This window comes from Odocoileus virginianus, chromosome 1 (assembly GCF_023699985.2).
Source record: "Odocoileus virginianus isolate 20LAN1187 ecotype Illinois chromosome 1, Ovbor_1.2, whole genome shotgun sequence".
In the NCBI taxonomy this organism is placed as follows: domain Eukaryota; kingdom Metazoa; phylum Chordata; class Mammalia; order Artiodactyla; family Cervidae; genus Odocoileus; species Odocoileus virginianus.
Genome location: NC_069674.1, coordinates 6,705,980 through 6,728,083, shown reverse-complemented (window position 1 = coordinate 6,728,083; position 22,104 = coordinate 6,705,980). Strand labels below are relative to the sequence as shown.

General features: G+C 62.8%; 1 protein-coding gene across 1 annotated transcript in view; it reads left to right on the top strand.

The window, feature by feature from the left end:
• The first annotated feature begins 2,646 nt into the window (after positions 1 to 2,646).
• SSPO (SCO-spondin) overlaps positions 2,647 to 22,104 on the top strand; it is a 51,610-nt gene continuing 32,152 nt past the window's right edge. Inside the window, 39 exon segments of the mRNA XM_070452582.1 lie at positions 2,647 to 2,696; positions 2,797 to 3,057; positions 3,446 to 3,528; positions 3,651 to 3,830; positions 4,062 to 4,306; positions 4,405 to 4,504; positions 5,145 to 5,303; positions 5,394 to 5,473; positions 5,766 to 5,918; positions 6,210 to 6,381; positions 6,572 to 6,812; positions 7,164 to 7,308; positions 9,018 to 9,135; positions 9,750 to 9,925; positions 10,010 to 10,237; positions 10,418 to 10,583; positions 10,763 to 10,997; positions 11,958 to 12,147; positions 12,268 to 12,362; positions 12,599 to 12,855; positions 13,212 to 13,346; positions 14,228 to 14,424; positions 14,550 to 14,677; positions 14,763 to 14,872; positions 15,202 to 15,351; positions 15,465 to 15,558; positions 15,645 to 15,814; positions 16,013 to 16,246; positions 16,426 to 16,647; positions 17,091 to 17,327; positions 18,479 to 18,570; positions 18,660 to 18,891; positions 19,033 to 19,185; positions 19,285 to 19,425; positions 19,513 to 19,695; positions 19,853 to 20,003; positions 20,582 to 20,735; positions 20,891 to 20,945; positions 21,814 to 21,918. Coding sequence (XP_070308683.1) covers positions 2,647 to 2,696; positions 2,797 to 3,057; positions 3,446 to 3,528; positions 3,651 to 3,830; positions 4,062 to 4,306; positions 4,405 to 4,504; positions 5,145 to 5,303; positions 5,394 to 5,473; positions 5,766 to 5,918; positions 6,210 to 6,381; positions 6,572 to 6,812; positions 7,164 to 7,308; positions 9,018 to 9,135; positions 9,750 to 9,925; positions 10,010 to 10,237; positions 10,418 to 10,583; positions 10,763 to 10,997; positions 11,958 to 12,147; positions 12,268 to 12,362; positions 12,599 to 12,855; positions 13,212 to 13,346; positions 14,228 to 14,424; positions 14,550 to 14,677; positions 14,763 to 14,872; positions 15,202 to 15,351; positions 15,465 to 15,558; positions 15,645 to 15,814; positions 16,013 to 16,246; positions 16,426 to 16,647; positions 17,091 to 17,327; positions 18,479 to 18,570; positions 18,660 to 18,891; positions 19,033 to 19,185; positions 19,285 to 19,425; positions 19,513 to 19,695; positions 19,853 to 20,003; positions 20,582 to 20,735; positions 20,891 to 20,945; positions 21,814 to 21,918 — 6,277 coding nt within the window.

Sequence of the window (22,104 nt, the reverse complement as noted above, 5' to 3'; positions counted from 1 at the left end):
GGCCTGCTCGGGGGAGGGGAGTCAGCGTCTGGGCTTCGGTCTTTGAATCGCGAGGCCCCGCCAGGAGTATGTGTGCGTTCGCTGCGTTCCGGCGGCGTTGGGGATCGAGTCCCCCGACTGTCGGTCGGTGGGGTCGGTCTGGGAGGCTCCGGCCCTGTCCTGCTCTCCAGCGGATCCCGCTCGGACCCACCCCGACTCGTACCCGCTCCCCCCACCCCACGGTTCCTCGGGGCTTCGAGGTGAGCCCGAAGGAGACCAGGCGCCGGCCCGGGGGCCTGCGAATAATTTGACCTTCGGAGTGGAAATGGGGGTCAGGGCTTCCAACCAGGTCACCTGGGACCAGGCAGGGCTGGAGTGGGGTGGGGGTGGGGGAGGAAGTTCAGGGGTGTGGCCGGAGTCCTGCAGTGTGAAGGACTGAAGCATCATTCAGGGGAGCCCCTGCCTCCCAGAGTTGGGGGGCGGGGTAGTCCCCTGGACGTGATGGGCAGGACCCTCCTGGCTGGCTGGAGGGATGCCCTCAACCCTCAGAGGTCCCTGCCCTGAGCTGTGATGTTTCTCTGCAGCCTTGCCACTGGGACACCCCAGTTCCTGAAAGTTCCCCATATCCTGTCCTCCTCCATCTAAACTGTGGGCTGGTTCTTCCAGGCCTCCCTTCCTAACCTCCTTCTCCAATCTCCTCCGGTTCCCTAGAGCAGGGCATGGGGAGGGAGGTTGGCTCTTGGAGCAAAGAGCAGGCTTCCCTGACTGTCCATACCCCATCACCCGGGGGTATCCTATGGGACAGAGAGGCACAGTGGCGAGCTGCAGGGCCACACCAATATTTCTTGATGTCTAGGATGAGGGAGACAGGGACAAGGGGTACCTGGAGGAGCGCAGGGTTCCTCGGGATCAGCTGTGAAGGGCCCTTCTACCCTCGGGATGCGCTGCTTCAGCCAGCAGTTCCCGGCCTGCTCTCTAGACTGCAGGATGGCCCTGGGAACACAGCACATGGCTGTGTGCCTGTGCAGGGCCAGAGCACCTGCGTGTGTCCTTGTAACACCTGCAGCGAAGTGTGAGCGAGTGAGGTGCTGGAGGGTGTGCCCAGGTATGCATGTGTGAGAGCTGGGGACAGCTGGGTGTCCAGGGCCTGACCTGGGACCCTTCCAGGGACACCCCCCCCCATCCAGGAGCTCCCTGAGATATTCACTGCACTCCCGCTTGGCCCAGAAGAATGCCTAGCACAGCTCTGGTTCCTGGCAGCCACCTCCTCCACCCACCACCACACACACACCCACAGGTGCGGTGACTGTGTGGGATGTTTGAAGTCAGGCGCATCAGGTTCAGGGGCTGGAGGGTTTTGGGGTATGAGGCCCAAGCCACAGTCTAGCCTGGGTGTCCTGGGAGCTGGTAACCAGTAACCAGGATGTAACCAGGATCCCCCTGGGGACCAGTAACCAGGATGTAACCAGGATTCCCCTGGGGAGTGAGCTGCTGCTGGCTTCTAACCGGATGCTCTGATTATTCCAGATTATTCCATCTGGTTGCCTGGCCCCCAGGGCTGGGAGAGCTGTGTTCAGGGCCCCTCTGCCTCCTGCCGCCCCCTCTTCCTACGCCAAGCACTCTTCCTTGAGGCTGGCTGTCATTGCCCTGCCTGAGCTTCCTGGTTCTGGATTCCACGAACCCTAGGGGACCAGGGTGGACCCAGCCGGCCACACATCGTCACCCTCAGCAAGAAGTCAGACTGCATAGAGGGACCCCTGGCCCCAAACAATCCAACCACCCTGGAAACCCCATTCCTTCTGCTCACCAACCCTCATTTCTGGAGTGCCTGGTTCGTGGGGTTGGGGTGGGGGCAGGAGATACAGAAAAGGGACAGGGGAGAGGCTCAGATACTCTGGACTTGAGAGCCAGAAGGCTGTGGCCTTGTGACTCAGCTCTGGTGTGGGGTCATGGCTCCCCTTGAGAATCTAATAGAAGTTATGGAACTGTCATCAGAAAAGCACGCACACACACAATTTCAAAGTATTCATGGAACCCCTGTCCCACCCCCCCATGATTTCCTGGAGGCCCTGAGGTTTTTACTAGTAAGGAAACTGAGGCCCAGAAAGAGTGTGGTTCATCCACGTCCACAGTAGTTGGTGGTAAGGCCTGAGAGTGTGGGCTATCAGAGGCCCAGAGTGTCTGGCTGTGGCCCCTCATTACACACACAGACACACACAGACACACGTGGATCCTCCTTATCACACACACACACACACACACATACCAGGAAGGGCACTGTTTCCAGGGAGTGTGGGCTATCGGAGGCCCAGGGTGTCTGGCTGTGGCCCTTCATTACACACACACACACACACACACACACACACCCCAGGAAGGGCACTGTTTCCAGGGAGAACTGGCATTGGAGGGGAACATGCCATGTGTAGGCAGGTCCAATCTGTTTCTGGGCAGCTGGTGCTCTGGGGCACAGGGCTGAGATAAAGCCTGCCTGGCCTCCCAGGCCTTGCTCTCACTGCCTCAGGCTGCCTTGGACCCTTGAGGCCAGGCTGCAGCAGCCGCCGCTGTGGGGGGCGGGCCGGAGAGCCCTGGCCTGGCCTCTCTGCATCCCTGCCGCAGCACGGCCTCCACAGAGCCTCAGAGCCCCCTGACAGGTGACCAGGGGTCGCCATGCTGCTCCCTGCCCTCCTCTTCGGGGTGGCATGGGCACTGGCTGATGGGTAAGGAGCCCACCTCGGGGCCATCTCCTCCTGGCCTGAGACTTCTGGGGCAGCCAGACTCCCCTGTCCCTCCTCGTCCCCCTTAGCCCGCTTGAGTCAGCCTCCTCTTCGGTAAACTCTCCCCTGGAGTGGGGTCGTGGGACAGGGCCTCCCGGGCAAAGGGGGACGGTGGCTGCAGCTGTGGGTCCCCATCCGTGGGCAGGCGGTGGTGTGAGCGGACAGAGACCGTCCTGGTGGAGGAGGAAGTCACCCCCCGTCAGGAGGACCTGGTGCCCTGTGCCAGCCTCCAGCATTACCAGCGCCGGGGCTGGCAGCTGGACCTGACCTGGAGTGGCCGTGCAGGGCTCTGTGCCATCTATAAGTGAGTGCCGAGGAGCCCGCTGGGCTGGCGAGAGCAGTGGGGTGACCTCCTGAGAGTGGGGGAGGACTGGGCGGTGACCTGGAGATGCAGGTGTTTGGCAAACAGGTCCAGGTGGACTCAAGGGGGGCCGAGTGGGGGAACGGGATGGTGGATGAGTGGGCATGTCTGTGGGCAGCGCCGGGGAGGGTCAAGATGCCTGCTGCCTCTGCCTACCCCTCAGTCCGCCTTCCTGAGATCATTCTCGCTTTGGAAATTGACACCAAGAATGGAAAATTACACAATAAAGCCTCTTAGAGAGCAGGTGACTGGAGGCGGTGTCCCAGGCCTTTCCCAGGGATGGGGTTGAACACTGCCATCTTGTCCCCTCCCCCCTGCTCCATGGACCCAGGCCCCCAGAGACCCGGCCTGCTGCCTGGAACCGGACAGTGAGGGCCTGCTGCCCAGGCTGGGGGGGCATCCACTGCACCCTAGGTAAGCACCTGGGATCAGCCCAGATCCGGGGTTTCCCGGAGGCAGCAGGCTGTCTGGGGAGGGAAGCCGGGTCCAGGCGGAACGTCTCGGTCCGCCCCGTTCTCTCTTTCCGTCCACCGCAGCCCTTGCAGAGGCCATCCCCGAGGGCCGCTGCTTTGCCACCTTAATGTGCAACCTGGAGGCAGGCTCAGTGAACGTGTCTGCAGCAAGCCTGGAGGAGTGCTGTGCCCGGCCTTGGGGACACAGCTGGCGAGATGGCCGCTCCCAGACCTGCCACCGCTGCGCCAACCACAGACGACCCGGTGGGTCCCCGGAGTTCCAGCCTGTGGTAAAGGCACAGCCCTGGCCGGCGCCCCCTCCCCAACAGGCACCGCACTTAGAATTCTTGAGCTCTGGGTCCCTCTGTGGAACCCACTGCCCTCTTGGTTCAGACAAGCCGTCTCCCACCTCTGGTCACCATTGGTAACCGTGCACTGACCACTTCTGCCCCCGCTTCCCGCGCTCAGAAGTCACCGTTGGTGTATCTCCCCCAGGCAGCACGCCCTCCCCAGCCATCCTGCAGCCCCTAGCGGGGGCCGTGGCCCAACTCTGGAGCCAGCGCCAGCGTCCCTTGGCCACCTGTGCCACCTGGTCCGGCTTCCACTATCGCACCTTCGACGGACGCCACTTCCACTTCCTGGGTCGCTGCACCTACCTGCTGGCGGGCGCGGCTGATGCCACCTGGGCCGTCCACCTCCAGCCCCGGGGGCACTGTCCCCAGCCTGGGCACTGTCAGCTGGTGAGGAGGGAGATGGGTCCGGACACAGAGAGGGAGCTGGACACAGGAGGAGGAGGGCCACTGACCCCCTCTTCCTCCATGTGTCGCCCCACCCCCAGGCCCGAGTAATGATGGGACCAGAGGAGGTGCTGATCCGGGGTGAAAACGTCTCTGTGAACGGGCAGCTGGTACCCGAGGGCGCGTCTCGGCTGCTCCCTGGTAAGGTGGCTGTGGGCACCAGGAGGTGGCCCAGGGCCCCATTCACTTCTCTGGGACAGTCCGTCCATCCGCAGGGCACGGGTCAGAGGGCAGCTGAAATTGGGCAGCTGGGTGGGCCCCCAGAGCCTCCCGACACCCCCCATGGCTGTTGGGAGTCAGCATTTGGAGATGAGGGAGCCCACTGAGATGCCAGGAGGTCGTGGTCCTCATCCCCTGCCCCTGCAACCTGCCCCCTCACAGGGTGACCTGGGGAAAGTCCCGCTACTCACCCCCCCACCCCTGCCCCACACTCCCCTGCACCCAGGCCTCAGAGGCGGGGCTTTTGTGCTGCTAGATGAGTCAGGCTCCTCCCAGAATTCTGTCCTGCCTGGAGTCTGAGGAGTGAGGTAGGGGTGTGTGTGTGTGTGTGTGTGTGTGTGTTGTAGTTTACCTGTAGTTTGCTCTCAAGAGCGCATCTATAGCGTTCATGAACTTCTCAAAAGAGGTCTGTGATGGGAAACCAGTGGATTCTGCTTTAAAGGGTATAGGGTGCAGAACTCTCTAGAATCGTGAGAAGCCCTTTTTTCCTTCCCAGGGCAGTTTGACCACCTGTGTGATGCTGGGAGGGGTGGGGCTGTGACTCCCCGCTTCTCATGCCCAGGGCTCAGCCTGCAGTGGCAAGGGGACTGGCTGGTGCTGTCAGGGGGCCTGGGGGTCATTGTGCGGCTGGACCGGTCCAGTTCTGTCTCCATTTCTGTGGACCACGAGCTCCAGGGACAGACTCAAGGCCTCTGTGGTGTTTACAATGGTCGGCCTGAGGGTGAGTGGGGGTGAAGTTTGGTTGCTACTGTGGGAAGGAAGGGGAGACAGGAGTCCCCAGACATAGCCACTTTGCCTCAACCTCCCCCAGATGACTTCCTAGGGCCCAGCAGGGGACTGGCTGCGTTAGCTGCCACCTTTGGGAATTCCTGGAGACTCCCAGACTCAGAGGTGAGACTGCAGTGCTGGGTTCCCTCGCTTTCTGCCTGCTCACCGACCTGGTCACCAACAAACTGGTTCACTAGCTAGTTATCTAACCTCCTGCCTGTGGGTTCACAGTAATCCTGGCCCCCACATCCACTTGGGCTTGCCACTCTGCTGCCCTCCACAGTCCCAGGATGTCTGGGCTGGTGGCCATGAGGGCGGGGTCTTGAACCAGCTGCCAGGGCAGTGGCCATTTTCCTGATGTCCTGGTTAATATCCCATCATCCTGGCTCCTTGGCCTGACTCCAATTGTCCTCAGCCTGGGTGTCTGGATGCAGTGGAGGCAACTCAAGGCTGTGAGGACCCCCTGAGGGGCAGAGAGACGGGCATTGAGGCTGGCCAGCTTCGGGCTGAAGCCCAGGATGTGTGCCACCAGCTGCTGGAAGGCCCATTTAGGGAATGCCACACCCAGGTATGGATGGGGGTGGAGGTAGCATCAGGCATTAGAGAAGTGGGGGGTGCTAGGGAGGTGCCAAACTGGGCCCCTGGTCCTGCCCTCAAATTGCTTTGGGGCATGGGTCAGGGCACCCCGCCCCACCCGCCTTGATTTGATATCTGGGAGATGAGCTGGCCCCAATATGTTATGTCTAAGGTCCCTTGCAGGGTTCTCCTGTTTGATGGTAAAACAAGGGCCGTTTGAGAAGCAAGAGGAGGGAGGCGCTAGTGGAGGCTGGTTGGCTGAGGAGCTGTCTTGCCTCTGCAGGTGCCCCCTGCAGAGTACCACGAAGCCTGCCTCTTTGCCTACTGTGCTGGGGCCCCAGCGGGCAGTGGGCGGGCAGAGCGGCTGGAGGCCGTGTGCGCCACTCTGGCCAGCTATGCCCAGGACTGTGCGGCGCGGCGCATCGCCGTGCGCTGGAGGAAGCCCGGCTTCTGCGGTAGTGCCGCTGCCTGCCCCTCTCTGCCCAGCCTCTGGCCTCCCCACCCCGCGGAACCGGGGAACTGACCGAGGGCCCTCGCGTGGCTCCTGTTTACCTGGGGGCGGGGGGGGGGGGGAGTTCCGCCAGTGGGCTCTGGCCGGAGGCGGGGAGCTCCTTGGGTCTTACAGCCCACCCCTGTAACCCGCAGAGCGCCTGTGTCCGGGGGGCCAGTTGTACTCCGACTGCGCCTCGGCCTGCCCGCCCAGCTGCTCGGCAGTGGGCGAGGGAGGCGAGCGGAGCTGCGGGGAAGAGTGCGTGAGCGGCTGCGAGTGCCCGCCCGGCCTTTTCTGGGACGGCGCCCTGTGCGTGCCCGCCGCCCGCTGCCCCTGCTTCCGCCGACGCCGGCGCTACGAGCCCGGGGACACCGTGCGCCAGCTCTGCAACCCGTGGTGGGTGCGCGGGCCTAGCGGGCCCTTTCGCGGGGGTCTGAAGGGCTACCCGTAGGTCCCCTCTGATCCCTCTCTTATGCCATCTGCTCTGCAACCTGCCTCCGTTTTGGGGGGCCTCCCTCGCAAATGACCTGCGACCTCTCAAGGCATTAATCGTCCTGCTTAAAAACCTAGCGGGTGACCTCCATCAGCGGACCTCTAGTCCTAACGGGGGGAAGGGAGTGCCGGGGGACCAGAGTGCTGAGGGGGTGGGGGTGGGAGGGAGTCTCCAGCTCGGTCCCAACGCACTCCCACCCCCGGCCCCCGGCGGCACGGACCCCGAGCACCGTCTCCCCGCCCCTGTGCCCACAGCGTGTGCAGGGACGGCCGCTGGCTCTGCGCGCAGGCGCCGTGCGCCGCCGAGTGCGCGGTGGGCGGGGACGGGCATTACGTCACCTTCGATGGGCGGAGCTTCGCCTTCCGCGGCAGTGCCGGTTGCCGCTTCAGCCTGGTGCAGGTGTGTCGCGCAGGCAGACGGCGGGAGCGGAAGCGGGGGGTCGTGCCAGAGTCCGGGGGGCCCTCCTAGGGTGCTGGTGGGGGTGGGGGGAGCAGTGACTGTAAGGAAAACGCTGAATAAACGAGACAGCCGTCCAGGGAGACTCTGAGACGGCCCCGGCTTCGGAGGGAAGATGGCAGCCGCACACCCCCGAGCCTGCCCTCAGGGTTCTCGCCGCCGCCTCAGGTTTCTGTGGAAGTCTCGCTGTCAGCGCCGCCCCGGGTCGGGGGCGCCACGCAGAACCCACCCGCACAGTCCTTTCTTACAGACGGGACGGCTGGGCTTGTCACACACGCTCTTTCCTGCAAAACGACCCCGGGGGCGAGGGGGAGGGCAAATAAAGAAGAGTCCGTCTTCGTCCCCAGCCCTCCTCCCCGGGTGAAGTGAGGTGACTTCCCAGGTTCCGGCCTGGCACCTTCTTACACACGTAGACACAAACAGGGGCTCCTGCGACGCTCTCATACGTGTGCACATAGATTTACCGTGTGTGTGCACCCTTGCGGGCACTCAGAGACGTGAGCATACGTCCCCACAGGGGGATGAGGCATGTTGCCTGCGCGCATGCACGCATACACACACACTTCAACATGTGCACGTGCGCACACACACAGTCACACACACTTCCACTTGTGCATGTGCACACACACACATTTCCACACGTGCACGTGCATACACACAGTCACACATACACTTCAACATGTACACACACACAGACACACACTTCAACATGTGCACATGTGTACACACACACAGTCACACACACTTCCACATGTGCACGTGTGCACACACATTTCCACACGTGCACGTGCATACACACAGTCACACATACACTTCAACATGTACACACACAGACACACACTTCCACATGTGTACATGTGTACACACACACAGTCACACACACTTCCACATGTGCACGTGCGCACACACATTTCCACACGTGCACGTGCATACACACAGTCACACATACACTTCAACATGTACACACACAGACACACACTTCCACATGTGTACATGTGTACACACACACAGTCACACACACCTCCACATGTGCACGGGCACACACACACATTTCCACACGTGCACGTGCATACACACAGTCACACATACACTTCAACATGTACACACACAGACACACACTTCCACATGTGTACATGTGTACACACACACAGTCACACACTTCCACATGTGCACGTGCGTACACACATTTCCACACGTGCACGTGCATACACACAGTCACACATACACTTCAACATGTACACACACAGACACACACTTCCACATGTGTACATGTGTACACACACAGTCACACACACTTCCACATGTGCACGGGCACACACACACATTTCCACACGTGCATGTGTATACACACAGTCACACATACACTTCAACATGTACACACACACAGACACACACTTCAACATGTGTGCATGTGTACACACAGACACACACTTCCACATGTGTACATGTGTACACACACACAGTCACACATGCCAGCCCTTGGTGAGGGTTAAGCCCCTCACCTCACAGAGTGCAGATGGCTGGCAGGCGGTCAGCACAGTTCTGGGTGGGAGCTGTCCGGAGTGTAGGCTGTGGGCGTCCAGTAAAACAGGAGAAGGCCCAGGAGGGACCCTCCCGCCCCAGCCCCACCATGTTCCTCACCATCTGCCCAGGACTTGGCCAAGCAGAAGCTGCTGATTGTACTGGAGCACGGGGACTGTGACGCTGGGAGCTGCCTCCACGCCATCTCTGTCTCCCTGGGGGACACCCTTGTCCAGCTCAGGGACTCAGGTAGCCCCAGCTCTCAGGATCCCTGCCTTCCAGGCCTTCTGCTCCCAGCAGCCCTCCGGAGTGGCCTCCTGCCATCTCCCCTCTCCCTGTGGGCTCCGGCTCTCTCCAGCACCTTCTGTCCACATTGCCCTGTGATTGCTGAACCCAAATTCTCTGGCTAGACTCCCACAACCGGGATCACTGCCTCAGCTTCCCCCTCACTCTGCCTTCTCTGGAAGGTGCACAAAGGCCTGTGGCGATTTTCCCAGGCATCTTCTGCCCACCCCATCCTCAGGGGAAAATACAATTCAAAGGGTTTTGAAGGAGCTGAAAGGCCTCACGGTATACCTAGGCCAGGCAGGCCCTTCCCAGCTCCTGCACACTGACTCCAAGGGCAAAGGCCAAGTAGGTGCTGAGGGTCCCATGGGGGTTGCTCAAGTGGGATGGGTGACCTCCCAGGGGTCACTCCGGTTCCCCTTGCTCAGGGTGAGTGGCCCACTGAGACGAAGCTCCCCACCTCCTACCCTGGGTCCTTCCCTTTCTTAACAGCCCCGTCCCTAAATATGCCTTCCCTCCACCTCATCAGCCTAGCCCAGCCCTTTGGGGGTGGCCCCCTCACAGACCCCCTATTCCAGGAGCTGTGCTTGTTGACGGGCAGGATGTGGCCTTGCCCTGGAGTGCAGCTGGGGGCCTCAGTGTCTCCCGGGCCTCCTCCTCTTTCCTGCTGCTGCGCTGGCCTGGTGCCCACATCCTCTGGGGAGTGTCCGACGCTGCAGCCTACATCACCCTGGACCCCCGCCACGCCCACCAGGTGTGCCCAGGGGGCGGGTGAGTGGCTGGGCCCGGCCGCTGTGGGCCTGGAATTGACTGTCCCGTGCCCACTCCTGTGGCCCAGGTGCAGGGTCTGTGTGGCACCTTCACCCGGAATCAGCAGGATGACTTCCTGACCCCTGCTGGTGATGTGGAGACCAGTATCACCGCCTTTGCTAGCAAGTTCCAGGTGGCAGGCGGGGGAACATGCTCCTTGGAGGCCAGCACCCCGCTCTCCCCCTGCAGCACCCACACTGAGCGCCAGGTTTTTGCGGAGGTAGCCTGTGCCATCCTGCACGGCCCAGCCTTCCAGGTAGCCAGCTTGGGGACACTCCTGTTTGCCCCTGTAAGATGGGATCAATACCTGCCCTGCCATCCTCCTGGGCTCCTGGGAAGGCCCCACTCCGAGCCATGCCAGGGCTGCTGAGCACCGGGAGGTGGCAGTGGGGAATCCATGGGGAGGAGCTGACCCACTTCCTCGTCTCCCTCCAAGGAGTGCCACGGGCTGGTGGACAGGGAGCCGTTCCACCTGCGCTGCTTGGCAGCTGTGTGTGGCTGCGCCCCTGGCCAGGACTGCCTGTGCCCGGTGCTCGCGGCCTATGCTCGGCGCTGTGCCCAGGAGGGTGCCCTGCCTTCCTGGAGAAACCGGACCTTCTGCGGTGAGTCTGCTCAGCCAGCAGCTGCACCCTTACACTCCCTCCAGCACAGGGGATCCAGGGACTTTGCAGCAGGGGAGGGTCCCAGAAGGATCTCTGACCTCCGCAGATTGCTGGCTTTGTTTTCTTTTGGAGGCAAGGGGGCAGAGCAGCCCCTGACCTGCATGTGTCTCTGTGCCCAGCTGTCTTGTGTCCTGGTGGCCAGGAGTACCAGGAGTGTGCCCCAGCATGTGGTCGCAACTGTGGGGAGCCCGAAGACTGTGGGGAGCTGGACAGCTGTGTGGCCGGCTGTAATTGCCCCCTGGGGCTGCTGTGGGACCCCGAGGGCCAGTGTGTGTCCCCCAACTTGTGCTCCTGCCAGCTTGGGGCCCATCGCTATGCCCCTGGCAGTGCCGCTATGAAGGACTGCAACCACTGGTGAGAGCGGAGATCTTTTGGGGGAGGCAAAGAGCTGGGGGTGAAAAGGTGGAGCTTAGAGAAATGGGGTGAGGGATGTGGGGAGGATGGCATGCCCATTAGAGCACTGACAACATCCCCTCAGTTGTGGAGCACTTTAGGGCTTATAAAGCCCTTTTATGTACATTGCCTTATTTAACCTTACTTACTTCTGTGTCCGTGCTAAGTTGCTTCAGTCTTGTTCAACTCTTTGGGACTCTATGGACTGTAGCCCTCCAGGCTCCTCTGTCCATGGGATTCTCCAGGCAAGAGTGCTGGAATGGGTTGCCATGCCCTCCTCTAGAGGATCTTCCCCAGCCAGGGATCGAACCTGTGGTCTCCTGCACTGTGGGCAGTTTCTTGCCTGCTGAGCCACCAGGGAAGCCCAATACCCTAATAAAGTGGGAAGCAGAAGAATTGTTCCCATTTTGCAGATGAGGAAACCGAAGTTCAGATAGGCTAAACAGCTTGCAGAGTCACAGAGCTCGTTAATGACAAAGGACAGAACCCAGGTCTCTGAATTCCAGTTGAGTGTGGTCCAGAGGCTTTTCTAAGGGTTAGGACATAAAGAGAAGTTGCAGATCTATAGAGACTGTGCCAGAGTCCAGAGTTTGGTGGGTAAGACTTCAGTGAAACCCTTCTCCCACTTGTACTGGGAGTAGGGTTGTTCAGTATCTCGGCCTCTCTCCAGAGCCCAGAGAATGGCTCCTATCGGTGTTGGGGCAGGGTGGTAGTGTGTAATCCCAGGTGTGGTCAGGTGCTTGTCATACTTCTTGTGCTTGTGGCAACTGGGGTTGTGGGTGAGACACTCAGGTCTCCAGCATCAGAGCTGGACCTTCCCACAAGGTTAGGGGCTCTGGACCCCTGGGATCCTGAGGCTGTCCCAGGGCAGGTCAGGGGCCTGGAAGTGAGGTCATTTCCCTGCCTCCCAACCTCCGGCAGTGTCTGCCAGGAGAGGGGCCTCTGGAACTGCACTGCTCACCACTGCGCTCCGCTCCGGGCCTTCTGCCCCCGTGGGCTCGTCTACGTCCCTGGAGCCTGCCTCCTCACCTGTGACAGTCCTGACGCTGACCACCCCTGCACCCCAGGCAGCCCTGGGGGCTGTGTCTGCCCCCCAGGCACCGTGCTGCTGGTATGTCTGGGAGGGGCTCTGCTAGCCAGCCCCCTGCCCCGGCCCCTGGCTGGGTGTAACCGGTGGGGAGGGGGCACCAGGCAGTCCTCCACAGAACCCTTTGTCCCTGGCCTCTGCTAGGAGGAGCGCTGCGTGCCTCCCGAGCTCTGTCCCTGTCGTCACGGCGGCCAGTGGTACCTGCCCAACGCTACAATCCAGGAGGACTGCAACCTGTGGTATGTAGGCCCCGCCCTGTGACCTATGACCCTGCGACCTAGTGACCCCTGACTGGGGGTCAGGATGATGGGTGGGGTGCGATACCCAGACAGGCCTGGACGGTGGAAGCTCCCGGCATCTCTCTGACCTGAAGGTCTGTCTGGCGTTGCCTGGAATCTGGACCTCTGCCTCCCCAGCATCCGGCCTCCCCAGGTCCCGGTCTTCCTGACGGTTTCCCCTCCCCCGTTGCCCACAGCGTGTGCCAGGGTCGGCAGTGGCACTGCACGGGCCAGCGGTGCGACGGACGGTGCCGGGCGTCAGGCGCCCCTCACTATGTGACATTCGACGGGCTGGCCCTCACCTTCCCTGGGGCCTGCGAGTACCTGCTGGTGCGAGAGGCGAGCGGCCAGTTCACGGTCTCCGCCCAAAACCTGCCCTGCGGGGCCAGCGGCCTCACCTGCACCAAGGCGCTGACTGTGTGGCTGCAGGGCACTGTTGTGCACATGCTCAGAGGTGGCTGTGACATTGAAGGGGGACGTGGCCAAGGAGGGGGCCCCCTCCCCCCGGGTGGCGTCCCAGCTCTGCGGGGGCAGCTGAGGCCTGGGATTTGCCAGTCTCCCCACTGCTAGCCATCAGTCCGAGGGGATGGGGGTGGAGGAGGGGGCTGGTGACGCTTCTCTTGGTTGGGAACCCTGATTCTGGAAGGCTCCAGGAAATGAAAGCCCAGAGAGGTCTGACGACTTGCTCCAGGTCACACAGCTGGAGGAACAAAGGAAAGGCTGGAGGGGAGGGAGGCTGGGAGGGCCTCGTGGGGATCTTGGAGCCCCTGGACCCCGAGGCCGGGCCTGAATGCCTCTGCTCCCCCACAGGCAGGGCAGTGACGGTGAATGGGGTGAGTGTCACGCCCCCCAAGGTCTACTCGGGCCCCGGGCTGAGCCTGCGCCCCGCCGGCCTCTTCCTGCTCCTCAGCACCCGCGTGGGTCTCACCCTGCTCTGGGATGGAGGTCAGCACCCCACCCGCCACTCATCTGACCCCTGCCCTGCAGCTCCTACCCCCGCACAAAGTCTTCCTCCTCCACACATCTGATCAGAGTCTCCAAATTACGTTTTCATCATCACATCTTTCTGCCTTATGAAAGCAATACCTCCTCGCCAAAAGAAACGGTTAAAAAACAGCAAGTTTTAGAGAGAAGAAATAAAAAGAAATCTAATAGCCCACCACCCAAACCCAAGCAGCAGGTGATTTAGAAATAACTGGTTACTGAGAAATCAAAGGAAATCCAAATGCCCCCCCACCCTCCCCGGTGTGGGCAAAGTCATCTGCACTGAGGCCTCTGGGGCTGGAGAGTGTCACAGTGTGTCCTGGACTCTGGAATCCTGCCCTCTGGAGATTTTCCGTACCCCGCCTTCAACCTGAGTTTAGTTAAGAAAGTCGGCTCTCACTTCCTGCCCTGGGCCCTGCCCCCGTAGGTAGGTCTCATGTCTGTCACCGCCAAGCACCACCCCAAACATGAGGGAGCCGGTGCCCCCACTGGGGGAATTGATACCTTTGTCAGATGGTCAAACCAGCCCACATGATACAGGCGCCTAGGTCTTCTCCCCACTCCTTGTAGCTCAGTTAGTAAAGAATCTGCCTGCAATGCAGGAGATCTGGGTTTGATCCCTGAGTTAGGAAGATCCCCTGGAGAAGGAAATGGGAACCCACTCCAGTATTCTTGACTGGAGCATCCCATGGGCAGAGAAGCCTGGCGGGCTACAGTCCACAAGGGTTGCAAGAGTTGGACACGACTTAGCGACTAAACCACCAGGTCTTGTCCCTATTCCTGGCCCTAAAGAAGGCCCCCAGATCCGTCTCCAGAGCCCCCCTGCCACACTCTCTGTCCAGGCACCCGGGTCCTGGTGCAGCTGTCGCCCCAGCTCCGCGGCCGGGTGGCTGGCCTGTGTGGAGACTTCGATGGAGACGCCAGTAACGACCTTCGGAGCCGCCAGGGGGTCCTGGAGCCCACCACTGAACTGGCCGCCCACTCCTGGCGCCTCAGGCCTCTCTGCCCGGAGCCGGGGGACCTGCCGCACCCCTGTGCGGTGAGGATGGGCAGGAGAGGGGGTGAAGGGAGGAGGGGGCAGCTGCTGGAACCCGGGGTGGGGGGTGGTTCCAGAGGTGGGGTGCTGAGGAGGGGTCTGGCTGGTCCACGGGGGTGTCCCCACAGGTGAATGCCCACCGGGCCGGTTGGGCCCGCACCCGCTGCGGGCTGGTGCTGCAACCACTCTTTGCCCGGTGCCACGCGGAGGTGCCCCCGCAGCAATACTATGAGCGGTGTGTGTATGATGCCTGCGGGTGAGAGGGGCAAGCCTGGGGACCCGGGGTGGGTGTGGGTGTGTCGGTGGGGGAACAGCAGGGGGCTGACCGCTCCCTCCCACAGCTGCGATTCGGGGGGCGACTGTGAGTGTCTCTGCTCGGCCATCGCCACCTATGCAGACGAGTGTGCTCGGCACGGGATCCACGTGCGCTGGCGCAGCCAGGAGCTCTGCCGTGAGTATGCCCGGCCTTCAGTCTATGATACCCCATCTCGCCACCTGCTCAGCTCCTCTGGGGATACTTCTGGCCTGAAGGCCATTCATTCATTCATTCATTCATTCCTGGAGTGCTTACTATGAGCCAGATGCTGTCCTAGATGAACCAAACATGCTGAGATCGCTGCTGTGTTGCAAATAGCCTTGGCAGGCGCCTGGCAAGACATCCACGCCATTCATACACCCCAGTGCCCTCCATGGGTCTTGCTTTGGGCTGGCTCGCCCGCTGCTGTTGCTTCCTGGGGCCCTCGCCCTGTGGTGACCCAGGCCTCTCTCCTCCCCACCCAGCTCTGCAGTGTGAGGGGGGCCAGGTGTATGAGGCCTGTGGCCCCACGTGCCCCGCCACATGCCACGACCACAGTCCCGAGCCTGGGTGGCCCTGCCGGGCCGTCGCCTGTGTGGAGGGCTGCTTCTGCCCCGAGGGGACTCTGCTGCATGGTGTGTAGGGTCAGAGTGGGCAGAGGGGAGGGGGCTCTGGGTAGGGGGGGTGCAGAGGGGCCACAGGTGACGGGGTGCCCCTTTGGCTGGAACCCTGCCGTCTGTGCCCTCAGGAGGTGTCTGCCTGGAGCCGGCTGCCTGCCCTTGCGAGTGGGGGGGCAGCTTCTTCCCACCGGGCACAGTATTGCAGAAGGACTGTGGCAACTGGTGAGCGGGGGTGGAGGGGGGTGCCCCCACGCCCTGGGCTGGCCAAGCCCGGCACCGCTGCTGATCCCTGGACACCATGTCCTCAGCACGTGCCGGGAAAGTCAGTGGCTTTGTGGAGATGACGGCGGCCGCTGTGCGGAGCCTGAGCCTGGCTGTGCGGAGGGAGAGATCCCCTGCCGGGAGAGCGGGCACTGTGTGCCCCACAGGTGGCTCTGTGACAACCAGGATGACTGTGGCGATGGCTCAGATGAGGAGGGTGAGTGTCTTGGGTGGCGTGCGGCAGTGGCAAGTGGCAGGTCAGGCCTCCGATGGAAGCACGTGTCCTAGGGCCACTTCCTAAGCTGTGGGTCCAGTTACCAGCTGCTTGTGGGCAGGGGTGTCCTGGTTTCTGGGGTTGGGGCTTCTCTGGGAGCCTCTGTGGGTGTCCTGAGCCTGCCTGCCTTCTTTGCCCCAGGCTGTGCCACCCCGGGCTGTGGGGAGGGGCAGGTGTCTTGCAGCTCCGGCCGCTGCCTGCCCCTGGCCCTGCTTTGCGATGGGCAGGACGACTGTGGAGATGGGACGGATGAGCAGGCCTGCCCGTGCCCCCAGGACTCGCTGGCCTGTGCCGATGGGCGCTGCCTGCCCCCGGCCCAGCTCTGCGATGGGCACCCCGACTGTCCGGACGCTGCTGACGAGGAGTCCTGCCTGGGTTAGTGGTCCCTACCCCGGGCTCCAGCCCACCAGGCATCTGTCTTGTGAGCCCCCACCTGCCTCCCTCCCCTCCTTCGCCAGTGCAGATTCCTGCTGAGAAGTGGGCACCTGCTGGCATGTGAGAGAGGGCACTCCGAGGAGCAGTACCCTGGGACCAGCCCCTCTCTCTGGCTACAGGGCAAGTGGACTGCGCCCCTGGGGAGGTGTCCTGCGTCGATGGTACCTGTCTGGGGGTCATCCGGCTGTGTGACGGAGTCTGGGACTGTCTGGACGGAGCTGACGAAGGGCCTGGGCACTGCCCCCTCCCCTCTCTGCCCACTCCTCCCGCTGGTACCTTGCCTGGCCCCTCTGCTGTCTCCTGGGATATTGCGCCTACCCCCCTGGCCAGTGTCGGCCCTGGTGAGCCTCCGAGAGGAAAGGGGCTTAGAAAGCTGGCATCTGGAGGCCTGGGAAGGAGGGAACAGGGTCTCAGGGGGAGACCTAGGGGCACACGGTTGAAAGGGGGAGGAGGGAAGGAGCAGGGCACAGTCCAGCTTCCTGGAGACAGCGGAATGAAGGACGTGAAGGGAGAGAGGGCTGAAAAGAGTCCAAACCTTCCCAGGAGTTCAGAGCCGCCTCTAAACTGAGTGGCGACTGTTGGGAATTCTTGGATGAGGAAAGAGCTTTAGGAAAACCAATCGATCATCAAAATGCGGGAGGGACTGGACTTGGGGAGGGGCCGAAGGTGGGGGGAGGGCCGGGCGCAGGGAGGGGCCCAGAGGGGACGACGGCGGTGGAAGGGCCCGGTCGGCCTGCGGGGAGCTGGTCCGCCCCGCCAGGGTCTAGCGAGGACGTCCCCGCAGCGCTGCCCTGCGGCCCCTTGGACTTCGCGTGCGGCAGCGGCGAATGCGCGCCCCGGGGCTGGCGCTGCGACGGCGAGGGGGACTGCGCCGACGGCAGCGACGAGAGCGGCTGCGACCGGCCTTGCGCGCCGCACCACGCGCCCTGCGCGCGCGGCCCGCACTGCGTGGCCCCGGGGCAGCTGTGCGACGGCGTCCCACAGTGCCCCGACGGCTCGGACGAGGACCCGGGCGCCTGCGGTGAGAGCCGGCCGCGACTCGCGCTGGCGGGCGGGACGCCTTCTCTTCCCACCCCAACCCGAGCGCCCCCGCTAGAGAGAGTGTCTTAGGTCTAAGGCATCCGAGCCTGGAGCGAGTGTTGTGCTCTTTGAATCTCTTCTGGGAAACTCTGAAAACTTCTGCCTGCCCACCCATCCCCGGGAGGGCCCGGAGGAGGAGGGTAGAAAGGGCTTTCGTCTTTGATAAAAGGGCGGGCCTGAGTGGCTTTGTCGCAGGGCGTGGATCTGTTTGGGGGGTCCTCAACCTCTCCCCACCAAAACTGGGGGTTCCTTTTGTGTCCCTGCAAGTCAGACCTTCACTGTCCTGACCACCTGTGGGGGGTGCTGTCCATAGACCCCATTTCCTCCCCTCCCCATGGCCTGCCTTCCTGCACCCTCCCAAAGGTGTCTCTGACCCAGGCTAGGTCCCCTGTGATTTTTGTCTCAATCTTGGTCCCCTCCAGGGTTCCCCGGTGGCTCAGCGGTAAAAGAATCCGCCTGCAAGGCAGGAGATTTGGGTTCAATTCCTGGGTTGGGAAGAACCCCTGGAAAAGGAAATGGCAACTGACTCTAGTGTTCTTGCCTGGAGAAGCCCATGGACAGAGAAGCCTGGTGGGCTCTAGTTCATGTGGTCACAAAGAGTCAGACACGACTGAGCGATTCATGTTTTGGGCTTTCCAGATGGCGCTAGTGGTAAAGAAACCGCTTGCCAGTCTAGGAGACTAGGGTTCGATCCCTAGGTCAGGAAGATCCCCTAGAGAGGGGCATGGCAACCTACTCCAGTATTCTTGCCTGGAGAACCCTATGGCCAGAGGAGCCTGGTGGGCTACAGTCCCTGGGGTCCCAAAGAGTCGGAAGACTGAGTGACTTAGCATGCATACACCCCTCCGTGCCTTTGGAGCCCCACCCCTTGCAGGCTCCACCCAGCTGTCCCCTTGCAGGAGTCTCTTCCCCTGTGATTTGACTCCCTAATTGTGCCTGAACCCCCATCAGCTCTGGGATGGGCTCCTCATCTGTCCTCACCCCAGGGAGGACAGGGTGGACACACTGTTCCCCTGGTGGAGGCCAAGGCTGGTGGGGGCCGGGGATGTGGCTCTCACTTCCACCTAACTGTTTTCTCTCCTCTTTTCTCAGAGGGGCTGCGGGCCCCAGGAGGCCCCAACCAGACAGGGCTTCCCTGCCCAGAATACTCCTGCCCGGATGGCCTCTGCATCGGTTTCCAGCAGGTGAGGCTGGGGAGCGGGTGGTGCGGGAGGCCAGCGCCCCCGGTGCCCTCAAAGCACGAGTCGCCCTGACCCCGTTGTTCTGACCCCAGGTGTGCGACGGGCAGCCCGACTGTGAGCTGGCGGGGATGCCAGGGCCCTCCCCGGAAGAGCAGGGCTGTGGGGCCTGGGGGCCCTGGAGCCCCTGGGGGCCCTGCAGCCAGACGTGTGGGCCAGGGGCGCAGGGCCGGAGTCGCCACTGCTCGCCCCCGAGCCTCCCGGTGCTGCGGCACTGCCCTGGCCCGGAGCGCCAGACTCGGGCCTGCTTCGCGGCCGCCTGCCCAGGTGAGGGGGGCGCCTGGGCACCGGGAGGCCAGCACGGTGGGTAGGACCTGCGAAAGCAGGGGGGAGGAGGAGGGCGCCAGGCCCCCCTGCCCAGCCTCACAGCCGCCCCCCACCCTGCTGGCCGGCCCTTGCCCCCCACAGAGGACGGTGCATGGACCTCCTGGTCACCCTGGTCCCCGTGCTCTGAGCCATGCGGGGGCGTCACGGCTCGCCACCGGGAGTGCCACCCACCCCAGAACGGGGGCCGGGCCTGTGCCATGCTGCCCGGGGGCCCTCCCAGCACCCGGGAGACCCGTGAGTGGACGGGAAGCGGGCGCGGAGGAGGGAGGGTGGAGGGGTGGCAGGGGGGAGCTTGTCCCCAATGGGGACCCACCTGCGATGGCCTCCTCCCAGGGCCCTGCCCTCAGGACGGCTGCCCCAACATCACCTGCTCCGGGGAACTGGTGTTCCATGCCTGCGCCCCTTGCCCTTTGACCTGTGATGACATCTCTGGTCAGGCCTTGTGCCCCCCTGACCGGCCCTGCGGCGGCCCAGGTAAGGGGGCTCTGGCCCTGGGGTGTGGGGGGCCTATCTGCCCGGCCGAGCTCTCTGCAGGGAGGCCTCACACCGGGCCTCCCTCAGGCTGCTGGTGCCCTGCGGGGCAGGTGCTGGATGCCCGGGGGCAGTGCGTGTGGCCGCGGCAGTGCCTGTGCCTGGTGGACGGCGGCCGCTACTGGCCCGGGCAGCGCGTCAAGACCGACTGCCAGCTCTGCGTCTGCCAGGACGGGAGGCCCCGGCGCTGCCGGCCCAGCCCAGACTGCACGGGTGAGCCCCACCCCACCCTTCTCGAGGGGCTCTGGTCTCTCCCAGACCACCCAACCCAGACTACATGGGTGAGCCCCACCCCACCCTTCCCGAGGGGCTCTGGTCTCCCCCAGACCGCCCTGCCTCCCCCAGCCCTGACTCATGGCCCCCCCCTCAGTGAACTGTGGCTGGTCAGCGTGGTCCCCCTGGGCTGAGTGCCTGGGCCCCTGTGGGAGCCGGAGCGTCCAGTGGTCCTTCCGGAGTCCCAACAACCCCCGCCCGGCCGGTCGAGGGCACCAGTGCCGGGGCCTCCACCGCAAGGCTCGCAGGTACCGCACCCCAGGAACCGCACCTCCAGCTCCCAGCTGGGAAGCCGCCTGTGTGCACCCTTCCTCACTCAAGGTGCTTCCACGGGCCAGACACCAGATGAGGCCCACCCCCCCATTCTGTGCCCCTATTAGTCTAAACCCTGGGACTCCCAGCACATCTCTGGGGACCCCTGGCCTTCTGCATCAGTTTTATGCCCAGTAGATCCAAAAGGGGGATGTAGGGAGCCCACAGGTCCGGGGGTGGGTACGGACCCTCTGGTCTGCACCCTGTGCCTCTGGAGGTACCGGAGGTGAGGCTTGTGGGGGGAGTAGCCGTATCTGCCTGCCCAGCCCCCTCTGAGACTGGCTCTACTGGCCAAGGGCCTTGGCACAAATTACTTCCACTGCCCTCTCATGAGTCAGCTGCAGTCGCTCTGGTTCAGGGGTGGGGGCAGGGTGACAGGATGACTAAGTGTCCCCTGTGGCCCAGGACTCTCCAGGACTTGTTATCACTGAAAGTCCCGAGTCCTGGGAAACGCCTCCCCCAGGCAGGCCAAGGTGGGCTGGTCACCAGGTGAGGGGCGGCCCCCACTTCCCAGGTGCCAGACGGAGCCCTGTGAAGGCTGCGAGCAGGACGGCCACGTCCACCGCGTGGGGGAGCGCTGGCGAGGGGGTCCCTGCAGGGTCTGCCAGTGTCTGCACGATGGCTCGGCACGCTGCTCTCCCTACTGCCCGCTGGGAAGCTGCCCCCAGGTGAGGCGGGCCGGTCGGGGCACCTGGGGGCGGGGGGGGGGGGCGCCCGGCAGTAAGGGTGGGGCGGGGCAGTGCGTAGAGGTCAGAATTATGGGCGGCAGCTGATGGAGCGGGCAGGTGGCCAGTTTCGTCCAGCCTGGCTCTTGCATCCGCAGGACTGGGTTCTGGTGGAGGCAGTGGGGGAGTCATGTTGCCGCTGCGTGCCTCCTGGTGAGTGGGTCTGGGGGCAGCAGAGGAGCTCCAGGGGGAGGAGGATACGCGGGAAGCCAGAGGTGGCTGCACCGAGTCCGCGGGGGGCGGGGGCGGCACTGGCTACCCCAGCCTCAGGGTGAGGGGAGCCTGGGTCATGGACGCTGGGCAAGGAAGGGGCCCTCTGGGTCGGGGTGGGGGCCTCTAAGGCTGGGCCTCAGTCTCTGCCCACCTCCTCTGACCTCCCGCACGAGGTTACCCTTGAGTGTACTTTCCTTTCTCTGGTTCTGATGGGCTGGATCTGGTTCCTTTCCTGTTCCCTCTAAGAGCAACCATGACCCAGTTGGACTTTTCAAGACCATGTTTACTTGGAAACTGAATTATAAATAAAACAGAATGCAAAGGCTCAAAAACGGATGCACTTTGGGGCCCAGATTTCATATCTTAAAAGTGTACCCATAGGCTGCTGAGGTTAGGAGAGCGCCCACCTGCACAGTGGTACAGGTGGCTGACTGCACAAGTTATGTGGCGAGTGGGGACCAGACTTTAAGACTGAAAGACTGCTTCCATCCAGAGATGCCATTTTCTGGTGCCCACAAAGGTCCCCTATTAGCGACAGCAGCCCTGATCAGGAACTGAACTGCAGCCGCTCTGTCCTGGCCCCTGAAGTGGCTTTTTGGGCAGGTGGTTTTAGTCTGCATTCTCTAAATATATTTAGTGGAAGCGAAAACCCCTGACTCACTCGGGGATGGAGCTTTCCCAGCTGTGGGAGGGGGGCACTGTTCCCAAAGTTCCCCAGGAAGTCGTGGGAGAGAAAGTGCTCCAACGAGTGGAGAGAGGTTGGGCTGGGGCCTGGTGTGAACCTGGGTCTCTCCTCCCCCACCTCCAGGAGAGAACCAGACGGTCCACCCCATGGCCACTCCCGTGCCTGCTCCGACCCCTAGCCCTCAAATCGGAGCCTCTCTGATCACCTACGTTCTGCCTCCCCCCGGAGGTAAGGGCCACGGGCTGTTGTAGGGCCGAGGGGGGCTGTTCCCGAGGGGTTGTCCAGCCTGGGAGGGGAGACCGGATCGCTGGACTATACCTCTTTCCTTCCATGGGGAGGACGGTTATCTTAAGGATCTATCTAGATGTCAGCACAACCTGTTTCCTCCCTAACCCTGCCCTCCCTGGACCAGCC